Raw genomic sequence first — 14,995 nt, 5'->3', positions numbered from 1 at the left:
CAGAGCGCAGCCTGACAGTCACAGGGTGTGCTCATTTTGGCCAGGATTGGTTCATTTTGAGCGCTGAGGCGATGATTCTCAGCCCATGGTTTGTAGCCCCTTAAGGGATGGTTGAACAGCCCTTTCACAGAGGTCGCCGAAGACCATCGGAAGCATCGGATATTTACAGTAGAGTTTATAACGGGAGCAGAGTTACAGCTGTGAAGCAGCAATAGAAATCATGGGGTGGCGGGGTCACCACAACCCGAGGAGCTGTATTAAGGGGTCACAGCATTGGGGAGGTTGAGCTCACCTCTCTAGGGAGCCAGAAGAGTGGGTAGTGCGTAGTTGGTGTGTGGGGTGGCCAGAACAGCTGTCTGGAACAGACAGGTGTGAGGCCGGATCTGCCAGAGGCCTCTCCATACCCCTGGCCTCCTGGCTGTCGGGAATGCTTGTCACACAGGGCAGGGCGCCCTGGCAGACCTGGGGTGCTCTGGGAGGCTCTTGTGAAGCTGCTGCCCTGGGCCCCTCTTCCTGTCCTGGCCACAGCTGCAGCTCTGTCTCACCAGCTGGGGCGGAGAGAGTGGTGCTGCGTTCTTTCCCCTCGTCTCTGTACATGGCTTCCCTGCAGAGCAGTGAGCCGGCTCTGACAGGAGCCCCACCCCCACCCACCAGTGGCTCTGTGGTATGTGGGAGTGTGATGAGTCAGAGAGCGATGACACTAGAACCGTATGTCATAGCGTTCCCACCTCACGGACATGTTAGGGCCGGCTTGTGGTGCCACCTATAATCCTAGCAGCTGAGCACATCAGGAGTTCAAGGCCATCCTTGGCTACATAGCAAGTTTGAGGCCAGCCCGGACTACATGAGCCCTTGACTCAATGAAACAATGATTTGTTGAAGTGGTTTAATAATAATAAGCCAATATTTCTGTCCTAGTTTGTTTTCTGTCACTGTGGTAAACACCACGATCAAAAGCCCTTGAGAAGAAAAGGGTTATTTGGTTTTCAGGGTGTACATAGCCAACCACGGAGGGAAGTCAGGGCAGGAACCTGGAGCGGGAGCTGAAGCAGAGGCCTCGGAGCAGTGCTGCTTACAGCCCTGCCCTCCATGGCTTGCTCAGTCGGCTCTCTCATGCAGCTCAGGACTGCCTCCCCCAGGAGGCCTTGACCACAGTGGGCTCTGTCCTCCCACATCAGTGGTAGGTCAAGAAAATGCCTCGTAGGTTTGGGTACCGGCCAGTCTCATGGACTGTGGCTCACATCACGGTGGCAAGCTCAGCCGGTATCCCTTCCACACTTGCCTTCCCAGCTGGTACCAGACTCAGATTTGTGGTTTTAAAGCAAGTGTTTGATATGAGACCATCAGAAATAGCCGTTCCTGTTCCAAGCTTGGAAACAGTTTGAAGTGGCAGGTTCTGGAATTCCTGCCGACCCAGGTCTCTGAGGGTGAGGGTCTTCTCCCGGCCACACTTTAGTTACTCTGCCCTGAAGAAGTAGAGCAGGCTAGTATTAATACGTAGCAGTCACCTGACCTCCCATCACTGACTGTTCAGAATCTGGCTGAGTTGCTGGTTGCTTAGCAACGGGCTTGGCTTCCCGTATGTATCATTCTGATGATGCTCAGCTTGGCCTCTCTTCCTGCAGACAGTGTCATTCAGAAAACAAAGTGGCATTTTAACCACATGAGCGCCTCCCAGGTGAAGACCAGCTTCGACAAGATTCAGCAGGAGCTGGAGTTACAACCTCCGGCAGTTCTGTCCTTGGAGGGGACAGGTGTGGCCAATGGTGTGCTCAATGGCCACACCCCAGTGCACTCTGAGCCTGGTAAGAGCCTGTTCTCTGCTGGACATGAAGGGATGCATGTCAAAAATAGTTTTGGGGTTTTTTTAAAAAGTTTTTGTTTTTGTTTTTTCCCATTAAAAATGGGCTGGTTTGGTGACCTCACATCAAATATGGTAGGAGGAAGTGGGCGGGGCCATTTCCAGATGTTTGTTATAAAGGACAAAGGGAACTTTGCTGTCGTAATGTGGCTTGCTTCAAGTACAAGTTGGTGACACTGGAGTTTCCAGGCTGACTTGGCAGGTTGTTGAAGGTGCAGTTCACAGACGTACATGTTTTGAGAATGGCTGTTGGAGGCTCCTCACTGGACTGTGTGGCTTCTCCTTGGCTTCTCACTGATACTCGGAAGCTTGCTCTGGGACGCTCTGATTCTCTTTTTGGAGGAAGGCTGGAGGGAAGTGTCCATGTGGCATCTAAAACTTCTGCAGTGGGCCCAGTGACATGGCTCTGTGGTAATGGCTTGCCTCCATGCCTGAGCACTGCGCTGGAGCCCTAGAGCCCAGACGATGGGAGAAGACTCCCTCGGTCTGTCCTCTCTCTGTCTGTCCCCGACCCCTGTCCACAGCCACGGTGTACCTCCTGGAGAGCTGTCAGCGTTGTAATAATCTAATTTTTAAAGCTTCCGAGCTAAACTCACGGCTTGAAATTTAAGCAGCATGTTAACAATGTCTGGTTTTGGCCGAGTGTGTTTAAAGCAGTGAAATCCCCAGGTTGGCTCACAGTCAGCAGGCTGTCCAGAGTGTGTGGGGGACACTGGGCCTTTGGAGGAGGAGGCCGGGTGATTGGGCCTGAGCTTCTCCCTTTCATGCATGAGCACGGGGACACCTTCGTGACATATGTTCTGTTTTTTTAACACTCAGACAAGAGGAGCAAATCCTGAAAGTGCCAAGTTGCCCGTCTGTCTAGGACATTTTACTGTGGTTTGCTTCACCTTGCTTTCCCAAGGCTAGCGTCCTCACAGGTAGCATGCTCTGTTCTAACAGGAAGTCGATTGCTGTATGGACACTAACACACTAACCGTGGGTGCTAGCTGGGCTGGGGTTCACAGGGCACATTGTGCACATTACATGTGGGATGTCAGGATCAGAAAGGATGCTTAGGAAGGAGCACGACAGGAGAACGGGCTGGAGAGCATATGTGAACCCCCGTCTGTTTTAATGTGACCTTTGGGAAAGAGTCTGTTCTCATAACCATCCTGGCCATGGCTGTAGCCCAGCCATTCAGACTGTCCTTATTAAATACCCCCATTACTGGGTGCTTTAGAGTTTAAAAAGTTATCTGCTGTGAATTTCTCTGAATGCCCACATAACACTCAACAGTGTCCTTATTGGAAAAAGAGTGGAGCAGTTTACAGACCAAGGAGTGAGGTGATGGCGGAGGTGCTTGAGGAGTCCTGGCTGCCCCTGCCCCTAGCATCTCGGCCTGTGTGCACGCAGTAGTGGGCGACTGTGCTGGACCACTGTGTCCTGAGGGATGCTTAACAGTGCCCCTTTCACTTGCTCGCCTGCTGACATTTCTGGGCACTGCCCTGTGGGAGCAAGTCACCCAGTTAAAATAAGAATGGGATTAAGTGCTTGCAGATTTGTGTTTGACGTGAAAGTGGTTTTTTTTTTTTATCTGGAAGAAGTTTGCCTCCATTTCTGATATCCATTCATTTCTGGCTTGGCCCACTAACCTCTGCTGCTTTGTAAATGTGCCTGTGGTGTGGGTTTAGCATCATGGGCCTGTTAGCAGAGGTTGAGCCGGTGTCCTCGTTCACCTTTCTGTTATAGAGGCAATTCTCACCAGACACTCTCCTTTCTCTTCACTGTGAAGCTCTGAATCTGCGGATGGAGCCGGTGACAGCTCTGGGTGTCCTCTCCCTTGTTCTCAACATCATGTGTGCTGCCCTGAACCTCATTCGTGGAGTTCACCTCGCAGAGCATTCCTTACAGGTGAGCTTTTTTCTGGATTTTTTTGTGGTCATGCTGGGGATTGAACCTTGTGATTACTTTGGCACAGACCCTTTGCCCTAGAGCTTCATCCCCAACCCTACTTTACAATGGAAAGACAAGTGACAGAAGCTGATGATGGGAAACATTTTATTTACCAGATTGTTAGATTTTAGGTTTGGTTTAGGTTTTTTTTGCAGCATGGTTTCTCTTTATGTCCCTGGCTGTTCTGGAACTCACTTTGCAGAACAGGTTGGCCTTGAACACATAGAGATCCATCTGCCTCTGCCTCCCCGTGCTGGGATAAGGTGTGTGCTACTGCTGCCTGGCACAGGTAGGCTTTATGAAAGTTAAAAATTCAAATACAACAATTTTAAGATTTTAATCCATAAGCTGGCCATGGTGATGCCCCCGTCCCCGTCCCAGCACTGGGGAGGTGGAGGCAGGAAGACCAGCCATTCAAGCTACAGAAGAGTTCTGGGCCAGCTTAGGGTAGAGTATTAAATAAAAGAATAAACCAAAAAATTCCTCTTTGTGGTGCATTGAATGATTCTGGAAGGATTCCTCTTGTGGCTGACCTTGGGAGCTCTGGGTGTGCTGAGAAGCAGACATCTTGGCTGCCCCTGTGCCCTTGGTAATCAAGATTGCACTGTCAGTAGACGCACGTGGGACTCTCACACTGTTGGGCTCTAGGAAAGATGCTCCACGTGGCACACGGAAGCCTCCTCTCACCGTCAGAGAGCCACGTTCTGGGATGCAGTGAGCATTCCTTTCGTTGGCCACTGATGGTGAAGCGACTTCCTATTTCAATGCTTTTTTTCCAAATACTTTAAAAAAATATATTTTTGGAAGTATTGAAACACTTGACAACGAAATGGAATTATTAGCATAAGCGGGTAGTTATTTTTTTAAAGGTAGAGTAAAAATGTTTTTGTAGATTTTTATCTCATTGCTTTGTTTGGGCATTTTTTATCCTGCTGGTCTTGTATGTTATGGTTTCTGTGTGTGTGTGTGTGTGTGTGTGTGTGTGTGTGTGTGTGTGTGTGTGTGCTTACTATGCGCTCTCTCTCTTTCTCCCTCTCTTCCTGTTCTTTTAAAGAGAGAAAGCAAGCGTGGAGTTGGTTGGTTGGGGGCAGGGAGGATCTGGGAGTGGGCAGGGGATGGGAAAGTGTGAACAGAATGAAATTTTGGTTTAAGAAGAAAAGGTAGCGTCATAGCGCTCGCCAAGGTGCTGTATTGACTGGAGAGTAAAGGATGATGGCTTGTGGGTGATGAACCCAGGAGACTGCTGTCGACTGACCCCTTTGAAGTGTCAGCCCTGTGTTAGGAGCGTGACCACCGTTAGGCCATCTCATCTGTGACCAGGTGTGAACCGGGCACTTGCCAGCTGTTTGTAGGAGAATTGGTGTCTGGCTGGCAAGGTGGTTAAGATAGACCTTGCCTGGAGGTTCTCATGGCACAGGGCAGGGACAGCATGGAGGAGGTGACAGCAGGAACAGCACTGAGGAGGTGACAGCAGGGACAGCCTTGAGAAGGATTTAGCATGGTGGCCTGGGATGGGAGTGTCCAAAGTCTGTGTAGTCATTCAGACAGTCACATGGCAACCCTGGATCTGGCTGGGATGTTTGTGCAGTCAGTCACACCAGGGAGATGAAGATAACAGACTTTGAGGCACAGTGGTTCCTTTCAGCTGAACCTTTCTTCTGTGTGCCCGATCTCAGGTTGCCCAGGAGGAGGTTGGAAACATTCTGGCTTTCTTTATTCCTTCTGTGGCCTGCATGGTCCAGGTAGGTGCGGTCCCTCCCCGGGGACGCTGCAGCCCGGTGCCTGGGGGAACTGTAACTCGGTGTGGCTGAGACTCAGGAGAAACCACAGCAGGAATTCTCGACTTTCCCCCAGCCCCGAGGAGGACCTCACAGAGAGGCTGCTCAGCCCCGGGGCCTCCCCACCTGTCTGCCCTGAGCTGCACCTCTCTCTTCTCTGGACATCTGCCTGTTTCTCTAGCAACTCTCCTCGGGGACACCTGTTTTGTTTCCTTTTGAATCTCCCATTCATTCAGTGATTAGTAGCAGCTGGACTCAGCTTTGCTGCAGCGAACTCAGTTAATACTCGAATGCGTGCAGGTGTCAGTAATGAGTGAGTGCATGCAGGTGTCAGTTAATAAGTGAGCGCATGCAGGTGTCAGTAATGAGTGAGTGTGTGCAGGTGTCAGTTAATAAGTGAGCGCATGCAGGTGTCAGTTAATAAGTGAGTGCGTGCAGGTGTCAGTAATGAGTGAGTGTGTGCAGCTGCCTGTGGCTGTGGCTGCTCTGAGCAGGTGCCATGCTCTCGTTCCAGTGTCACCTGTACCTGTTCTACAGTCCGGCCAGGACGCTGAAGGTGGCGCTGCTGCTGGGCGTCATCTGCCTGGGCAACGCATACCTGCATGGGCTGCGGAACGCCTGGCAGATCCTCTTCCACGTGGGCGTGGCTTTCCTGTCCTCCTACCAGATCCTGAGCAGACAGCTGCAGGCCAGGCAGTCTGACTGTGGAGTGTGAGGAGGGGCGCAGCCTTTGACTCTTGTCCTGGAAGTCCAGTCTGCTTCCGCTCCTGCTTCTCACCTTCTCCCCAGTCTCCACCCTGACACTCCTGAGGGCAGGGCCCAGGCGGGTGCTCTGAGGCCCCAGGGGTGCTGCTGGAGCCTCGGCACAGCCAGCCGAGTGCGGGCCAGGCAGCTGGAGCTTGCTCAGAGCGTCCCGGATGGCCACAGTGGCGATGTTTCAGCATCCTAAATCAAATGATAACTGCAAACTAGCTTCCATAATGGTAGTTTTAGTGGTTGGCAGTGTCTGTCAGGAAGCTCGGTAAAGCTTCGGTCAGTTTTCAGGGGCAGCAGCTTCAGCCAGCGTCCCTGAGAGTGTCAGGACAGGGTAAATGAAAAGCTTGCAAATATAAGCTAGGTAAATTCTGTTTACATTTTTGATAACTTGGGTTCGATAAACTTTTGGAATATTTAAATATATTTTGGATATAATTGAACATTTAAATGAAGGCAAACAGGCTGAGGAAATGCTGTGGAAGTCCACGTTTATTTAATTCACAGAGACTTTTTACAGTGGCGGGGCTCCGTGGAGACAGGTGTGGCTTCATATTTATTTGCAGGATCTACCTGAAAATCTTAACCTGAGGAAGTAATGTGTTGGGTCTGAGGCACAGAGGCGTAAGCAGATGAGGTCTTCAGGATCCTTTCAGTGGGGCGGTGTGCAGTGGGCAATGCCAGGCTTCAGCGGTGCTTGGGAGACGTCTCGGGAGCCGTGGCCCTGTGTGCCTCCTCGAGAGGCCTCCCAAGTTAATTACTCCTCTGCGCATCCTAATTGGACCATGGCCTCGTTTTCTGGGCAGGAGTGGAGAGGTGTCAGTGCCCTGCGGCTGGTGTAGCTGACACTTGCTCTGAAGTGCGAAGGCACGCTTCTGAGTAAGACCCCTGCCTCTGTGGCTGCCTGGTGGCACAGAAGCCGTGTTGGGGTTCACGCTTGTGGCGTGTTCCTGGGATACCGCTCCAACCACAGCGGGGGTGCCTGTGCGGCTCCAGAAGAAGTGAACACCCCCCCCCACACACACACACACACCAGTTAGCGAGTAGCTTGCCATCTTAGGCGTGAGCTAGCTTACGTGACTCAGAAAGGGACGGGAGAGTCTGTCCATTGTGATTCCTCGTAAGAGAATTTTCTATTGTTAATCAACTCTGCAGTGTCTGGGTGTGGATGTCATGTTGGCAACATCCTTGGACATGGACTTCAGCCTTGTGTCTTCATGGGTCTCACACCTGTGTCACACACCTGTGTAATTCTGTGTATACTGTGCAGGCAGATTTTCACTCCTCCTGAGAGAGAATTTTGAAGTGGCTAAAGAGGAAGCCAGAGGGGGAAGAAAAATCTTTTAATTCAAAGCACATATTAAAAAAAATTTAAAGTAATTTTAAAAATCAGCCTATTGTTTCTCTCCTGAGCCTCTGGGACACTGTGTCGCCCTGTGTGGACACCACTCACACTCTTGGGTCTGAGCCTGTGGCCTTCAGTTCACAAGCGGGAAGAAAGCCATCCCTGGGGCCCTCGCTCAGGATGCTCGTGGGGTGCTGTCCTTGCTCCGTTTACAGTGCTTCTGGCTTGCCGTGTAGACAGGAAGACGAGCTCTGGGGGAAACACAACACTGACGTGGAATGCAGCAGAGAAGCCTCACTTCCCAGAGGCCGAGGCCAGGGACGGGAAGCCCAGCTTCCCAGCTTCCCGGGCTCAGGCCTAGCTGTTTGTTGTTCTGTGGCTCCTTGGTGCCAGGAAACCGGCTCCCAGGCAGGTATGTTCCTCGTCCACCACCGCCAGCTGCTGTTCTGGCCAGGGTGCCGGCTCAGCAGCTCACACGGAGCAGTGCTGAGAACAAGGCCTCCAGGGTGCCCTCCTGTTGAGTTGCTGACAGATCGTGAGCTGCTGAAAGTGGCTCAGCTGCTAGCCGGGTGGGGTGACCCAGCGTGTGGGCAGAAAGCTGGCATTTGATTTGGTTCCCTTCCCCTCAGTGAACTTCTTCTTGACAGGAACCTGTCCTGGCTTTCTTCTTTCTGGGTGGAGCCAGCTGGGCTGTCTGCGTTGAGGTCCCTCTCAGTCCCTGATGCCTCACTGACCCCATGGGAGTGGAAGGGCTGTGCTTCTTGCCATCCCTGAGCCCTGCTGACATGCATTGTGAGCCCTTTCAGTGGCCCCCTTACTTTTCTCGTGTTCCCCCTCTCCTGCCGGCTTCTGCTCGCCTCCCATAGCCCCACAGGAGACACAAGCTAGAGCCTGTGGAGAGACAGAGGGAGAGACAGGAGAGGGAGAGACGGGAGAGAGGGGAGGGAGAAGTGCAAAGCTAGAGCCTGCGGAGAGACAGAGGGAGAGACAGGAGAGGGAGGCGGCCTTAGAGCTAACCCAGCCTCTGCCCTGCCTTGGACCAGCGCTCAGGAAGAACAGTGTGTTGGTTGTCAGCGCTGCTGGGAGAGGGTCACAGCCAGCAGGCGCAAGAAGGTGGCTGTCGGGAGCACAGGAAACCGCATGAGGTCGGGGGAGAAGTGCCGCTGCCCTTGGTATGGAGGGGCTGCAAACAGCCCTTTTATTCACACCCGTGCTGGGCTGCTCCGTGAAGGGAGCTGCCTACTCACCAACACAGCCACACTTCACACTCTTGTGTAAGGTTGTGCACGTTGCTGTCAGCTGTGCCCCACAAACCCTTGCTGAGCTGCTGCTCATGTCTGACTGTCCAGCCTGGGTCTGGGGCCACTCTGCTGTGAGAGCCAAGAATGGTGGAGGAGGAGAAAGGGCGCCCTTGAGAGGCGGGGAAGGGACGCTCAGATCAGCCAACCTGGTGGCCTGGACACCGCCTGCCTCTTCTCTTCAGTCCTGTGTCACAGCAGAAGCCACTGGCCGCCCTCCCCAGTGTCCTTACCGGAGGACAGTGTCACCCCTTCACAGCCCCTGCACACTCCTCTGAGGACTGCCAGTGGTCACAGAGGGGACTCTTGTACATTGCACAAGAGGAAAGGGTTGCAGGGCCACAGGTGTGTGCATCAGGCCACAGGCTGGGCCAGTGGTCAAGCACCGATGAGGTGGCATTTTATGCTCTGGGTCTCACGGCACTGTGCCTTCCTTCCCCTCTTTCCCTCATGCCTCATGGCTTCTGTGCGTGGAGCCCCTGAGACAGAGAGCATCGCCAGGCCTGCTCCTGGATCCAAGGAGGCTGCTTCTGCTGGCTAGATCTGACTGCCCTGTCCTCCAGTCTCAGCGAGGAGAGCTCCCATCTCCCCCTTCCCTGTCCAGACAGAAGCAGGGCTTCTTTTGCTTTCTCAAGACAAGACAGCCCTTGCTGGCCTGGAACTCACTGTGTAGACCATGCTGGCCTTGAACTCACAGACTCAACTGCATCTGCCTCCCATAGTGCCAGGAATAAAGGTATGCGCCACCATGCCCGGCCGTCAGTCTCACTCTTACTGGGGAGATGTGAGCAGGACAGCCGTGGAAGGAGTTGCTCTTCACATCTGGGAAATATCTGCCACGTAGTGATGGGCAGGGCTATGCCCACAGTTGTCTTTCATTTTGAGGTAAAATTGAAGCCATTCTTTCTTTCCCCTTGAGCCGTATTTGCTGCATACGTGTGCCCTTAACCCTTACGCTGGCGTGACCTTAGATTGCTGCAGAAATGTTACCGATGAATTCTCCGTGTGACTCGGCCTCTAGGATTATGATTTGGCCTAATGAGTTTTTCTACTAAGAACGTAAAAAAATTGAGGCTAGTTTAGGCCAAGCCAGTTCCTCCTCAGTTGTCCTCAGTGTTTGTTGTCCATATGATAAGGTACTTTTCAAATGACAACAAAGATGTATTTTGCATACATGATGGGCACATTTTAACTTTCACATAAACTGCAATTTGTGTCAACACATGGATCTTGTACAGCTGGTTATATACCGTGTATATTAAAATGACATGAGGTAGCTTCAGAAGTGTGTAGAGAATAAATCTAAAGTGTTTACTAATGTGTTTACTAATGTAGTTTACTCATAACTACACACGTAGTTATGAGTCACGTTGTTATGAGTCAGGGTCTATTTTTCTTGTTGGTCTGAGGTGGTGTGTGGGAGGCGTTTTGCGGTATGTGACATCCTGGTCTGAACAGGCTTTAATACAGGCGCCTCTGCATTCTGAGCTTCTGAACTGGGGTGAAGGTTTCATTTCCCCGGGCCAGCCCTACCAAACAATGGCCACGAGGAGGCGCAGCGACCAGCCACATCTCGCATTCCCACCCCAGGCCAATGCCCTATGAGGCTGCTTTGAAGCAGCTGACGGAATTCCCAGGAAGGGCTGTGAGGCAGCCTCTGTGGACCAGCCTCCTAAGCCTTTGGGAGTGTGTGTGTGTGTGTGTGTGTGTGTGTGTGTGTGTGTGTGTGCGCGCGCGCGCGCGTGCCCAGCATCTCTCCTTTGTACTGAGTCACGGCCATTGCAGGAGTCCAAGGCCACTTTCCAGTATCCATCTGAGCTGCTGGATTGGGAGTTGAAGGGAAACAAGTCCTGTTGCTCAGATCGAGAAGCTGGGGCCTGGGAAGCCAGAGAGCAGCCCGGAGACCTGTGCCCTGGCCTAGTAATAAAACTAGTAATAAACAGCAGTCTTGGGCCATGAAGATGCCTTTTCTGTGCCTGGAAGCCTTGGGGCTGAGGAGTCTCTGCCTCTTCCTCGAGTCTTGCCTTGCAGGAGGCCCGGTGACAGCCGTCAAGCTTGCTTGCTCGCTCGGCGCCAGAGGTGGAAAGACGGAGAGAAGGGCCTGGCAGGAGTTCTGCGAACCAGTTCTCAGACTGAGGGGCAGACGGATGAGGAAGATCTGGAGTTTGCTGAGTGTCAAGGAGAAGATGCTCAGATCTGAGGGCAAGATGCAAAGTCATAGGCACAGCCCCTCGGCAGAGCCGCAGGTGTGGGGCTGGAGAGACGCTCAGCAGTTGAGGGCGCTGGCTGCTCTTCCAGAGGACCTGGGTTTGGTCTCTGGCACCACATGGCAGCTCACAACTGTCGGTAATTCCAGTTTCGGGGATCTGTTGCCTTCTGGCTCCTGCAGGCGCCAAGTGTGCACTGACATGCACACATGGAAAACACCCACAGTTATAAAAATAAATAAGTGAAAAGTTTCAGAAGGGTTAACAAGTTTGCTGACAGGAGATCTGGGGAAGGCCACAGAAGTGGAAGCTGTGGGGGTTAGAGTGTGGGTTGGCAAGAAACAGAAATCCTAATAGAAAAACTCTGAAGAGACAGCCTGAAAGTGCTGAGCAAGCGATGGAAGAGCCAGCCATCAGGACCCTGGGCACACAGTAAAAGAGCAGGCCACGTCCTCTGACACCCACAAACGGAAAGCTGAATGGCATGGCCAGCCACAGCCGAGTTGGTAGAGAATGGCTAGCGCTCTCGAAGCCCAGACTCAATCCCTAAAACCACAGAAGCAGGTATGGTGGCCCAAGACTGCGCTCCTGGCACTCAGGAAGAGGGGCAGGAGGATCAGAAGTTCAAGGTCATCCTTGGTGCTACACAGGGAGTTCAAGGCTAGCCTGGGCTACATGACACCCTATGTCAAAACATGAAGAGTGTCCATGGCTGCTTCTGGAGCCAGGGAGGAGCCCAAACAGGCTAGGGCCCGAAGTGCTAAGGATGTGTTTCTGGGGACTGTGAGGGATGGCGAAAGTGGGGAACAAAAAGGAGGAGATCCCAAAGGGAGAAGAAATAGTGGGTGCCAGTCTGACCTCTCCCCACCAGAGACTGTCCTCCCCAGATCCAGGCCATTTGAGGTAGTTTCCCGGCTGAGGCTTTCCCACAGGAGGCGCTGTGCTGAAAGGCAGCTGCAGGGGACAGAGGTGCCTCAAAGCCAGCCCTTCCTCCCACCCCAGAAATAGCCTGAGCCTCGAGTGTGAGCCCAGGGAAGTGGAGCCAGGGAGCTGGGGGGTTGGTGAAGCAGGCCAGGACCACCAGGGCCCTGGGGGCTTGTTCCAGGCACATTTTCCAAGGCCCCAGGGAACAGTGCAAGGGCAAGAGGCAAGGACACGGGGCCAGTGAGCGGACTTTCTCACGGGACCGTGCAGCAGGCCTCACAACGCCCGGGAGCTCACAGCCCTCGAGGTGTGCAGGCGGAGTGGGCGCAAGGGGCCAAGAACACGCCGTCCGCAGCTCCTGGACAGTCCTGTCCCACCGCTGCTATCTGAGGGGACATCTGCTTGGCTCCTGGAGCCTCCTGTTGTGTCCATCCTCGGTGGAACCAGACGCCAGCCACAGGAAGCAGCCCATGCCAGCTCCTGTTTGAAGAGTAAATATTAGTATTTTCAAGAGCTGCCCGTTCCCTGTCACTCTGCACAGAGGATGTTGAGCATGGGGGAGGGGACCTCTGTCTGCCCCGCTGACGGAGTCTTTGGCCCTCCATCCTTGCTGCCACGGAGGGCTTAAGAAAAAGGCCCATTCCTGCTTCCAATACCTGAGTGCCTGAGGGGAGTCCTCTCTGCGACCTTATCCTGCATCCCTCTGTCCTCAGACACTGTTCAGGCTGCTTCTCCTGATGAAGGGGGCTGGAAAGTTTGAGTGGATTTGACCTTGAGGTATCTGAGCCCAGTTCTGATTTATGTGGCCATGAAGCACACACCAGGAGGTGGGGAACAGCGTGCCGGGTGCCCATTACTGCCTCCCCTACCTGACCACGAGGCCCCTACTCCGTCCGTGCTTCTTGCCTCCATGACTGTCCTGGGGGTAGAGTCTCAGCCTCAGCTTTGCAGAGGCCGAGTGGCGGGCAAATGCAGGGGCTCCTCTTCACGGCAACGACTGTATGCCTCATGCATTTCAGCATTTCGTCCTCAACTGATGACACTGGAAGGTTGTGGAGTCTGTGGGAAGTGGGCCTCATGGGAAGAAGTGTGTTTGTGTGTGTGTGTGGGGGTGAAACTTGTGGCTTTAGACCCTGCACCACTTCCTGCCAGCTCTTTGCTTCCTGTCAATGACCAGCTGCCGCCTGCTCCGGCCGTCATGCCCTCCCTGCTCTGATAAACTGCACTCCTCGCTTAAAACATGTTTTTAAACTATTCATTTACGTGTGTATAAAGGAATGCCACAGGTGTGCAGGTACCTGCAGAGGTCAGAAAAGGGCACCAGACCCCTTAGAACTGGAGATACAGGCAACTGTGAGCCCGCTGGGTGTGAGAGCTGCCGTCTGAACTTGGGTCCTCAGAAAGAGCAAGTGCTCTTTACCTGCTGAGCCATCTCTCCAACCGAACGAGCTTTTCCCTCTCTATGTTGTCAGTAGTCCGTTTTATTGCAGCAACAGAAGTCATTAATCGGAACCCTGGACTGGAGCTGTGATAACCTGACATGGCCATGCCTTGGGCAACAGGCAGACAGTCAGGGGCTGACACTTCCTCAGACTCCCAGTGGTAATGAGCCCCTGTTTTTGCCCTGCCAGCAGCAGGCTCCGTCAGGCCTTCCTTCACTTCTGCGCTTCATTCCTGTTTCCTGGCTAGACCTTTAGGCCTTGGTGTTGGGGATGTGTGACTCAGCACCACCCACACTGCCGCGTTAGTGCCTTTCAGCCTTTCCCCAGGACCCTTTTGTGTCCCTGTATGTTGCCAGGTCAGGAAAGCCTCAGGAAGGCAGAGAGTTCTTGCTGCAGTACAGTGGTCCCTGGCAGGCCCTGGCGGGTCCCAGTGTTTCTTGGCGGCTAGCTTAAGGGACACTGGAAGGAGTTTTCTGGGGAACGGGTGCTATGGTGCTGGGTCCATGAGTTCAGAAGTGCGCCCTGACACTACTGTCTTATTCCCTCCCCACAACACACACCACGGACCCTCATTCTGCAAAGACAGCTTCTAAAGGAGACTGAGCTAGATTCAAAGTACACCAGCTTGTTTTGTGGAAGCTTCACTGTCCTCATTTTTGCCTGCTTTTTGCCTCAGTGTTTTTTGATAAAACACTGACCAAAAGCAGCTTGGAGGAGGGGGATGGTTTATTTCATCTGATACTTTATAGTCTGTCACTGAGGGAAGCTGAGGCAGGACCCGAAGCTCATTGGCTTGCTCCTTGCCTCTGTTTGCTCTGCTCTGTAGACAGCCTAGGCCTGCCAGCCCAGGGAAGAGCGCCACAGTGGGCCAGCTCCTCTTCCATCAGTTGAGGATCAAGGAAGTGCTCCCACAGACTACACACTTGTAGAGCAACCCAGGGGAGGCAAGTCCTCAGCCAAGCTCTCTTCCCACATCTCTCTAGTTTGTGTCAAGCTGACTCCCTTCTCTTGATATCCATTACCCCTTTTGTCTTGTGTGGAGGCTGGGGCATTGACAAGATGGCTCTGTGACCTGTCCTCCTCACCCTTGTGGTCTATAGGAGGTAAGCCCTAGATGGATTCTCTCTCCTGATAAGGGCTTCTGAGAACAGGGTGCTTGGGGCACTGACAGGCATCTTACCATTGAGAGAGAGAAAGAGAGGAAGGAGGAGGAGGAGGAAGTCCAGCACACTGAATGGAGACCCTGGGGGCTGCTGGGATAGCCCTGGGGCTGTCGTGTCTGGTTGGCATCACTGGCCAGGCCCTGTGGCAACACACAGAGGACAGCCTGGAGCTCTTCTGTGATTCCATAAAGTGCCATCCTGGAATCCAGGGATGCTGGGACTACCGGATTGGACAAGGACCAGGGTGACACATGTGGGGCAGGTGCAGGGTCTAAGCAGGTGAACAAAA

The 14,995-nt window shown here is 53.2% G+C and overlaps 1 protein-coding gene across 6 annotated transcripts in view; it reads left to right on the top strand.

Annotated features, from left to right (window-relative positions):
• Sec22c (SEC22 homolog C, vesicle trafficking protein) overlaps positions 1-7,707 on the top strand; it is a 17,898-nt gene extending 10,191 nt beyond the window's left edge. For all 6 annotated transcript variants that reach the window (XM_055601663.1, XM_055601657.1, XM_055601662.1 and 3 more), the window contains 4 exons: positions 1,626-1,805; positions 3,636-3,754; positions 5,473-5,538; positions 6,089-7,707. In XM_055601663.1, the coding sequence (XP_055457638.1) occupies positions 1,626-1,805; positions 3,636-3,754; positions 5,473-5,538; positions 6,089-6,289 (566 nt within the window). In that variant the 3' untranslated portion in view covers positions 6,290-7,707. The remainder of the gene's footprint in view (positions 1-1,625; positions 1,806-3,635; positions 3,755-5,472; positions 5,539-6,088) is intronic.
• Positions 7,708-14,995: the final 7,288 nt, after the last annotated feature.

Source organism: Psammomys obesus, unplaced genomic scaffold, assembly GCF_907164565.1.
Source record: "Psammomys obesus unplaced genomic scaffold, mPsaObe1.curated_primary_1811, whole genome shotgun sequence".
In the NCBI taxonomy this organism is placed as follows: Eukaryota; Metazoa; Chordata; class Mammalia; order Rodentia; family Muridae; genus Psammomys; species Psammomys obesus.
Note: the sequence above shows the minus strand (reverse complement) of the source record. Positions and strands in the feature narration are given on the sequence as shown.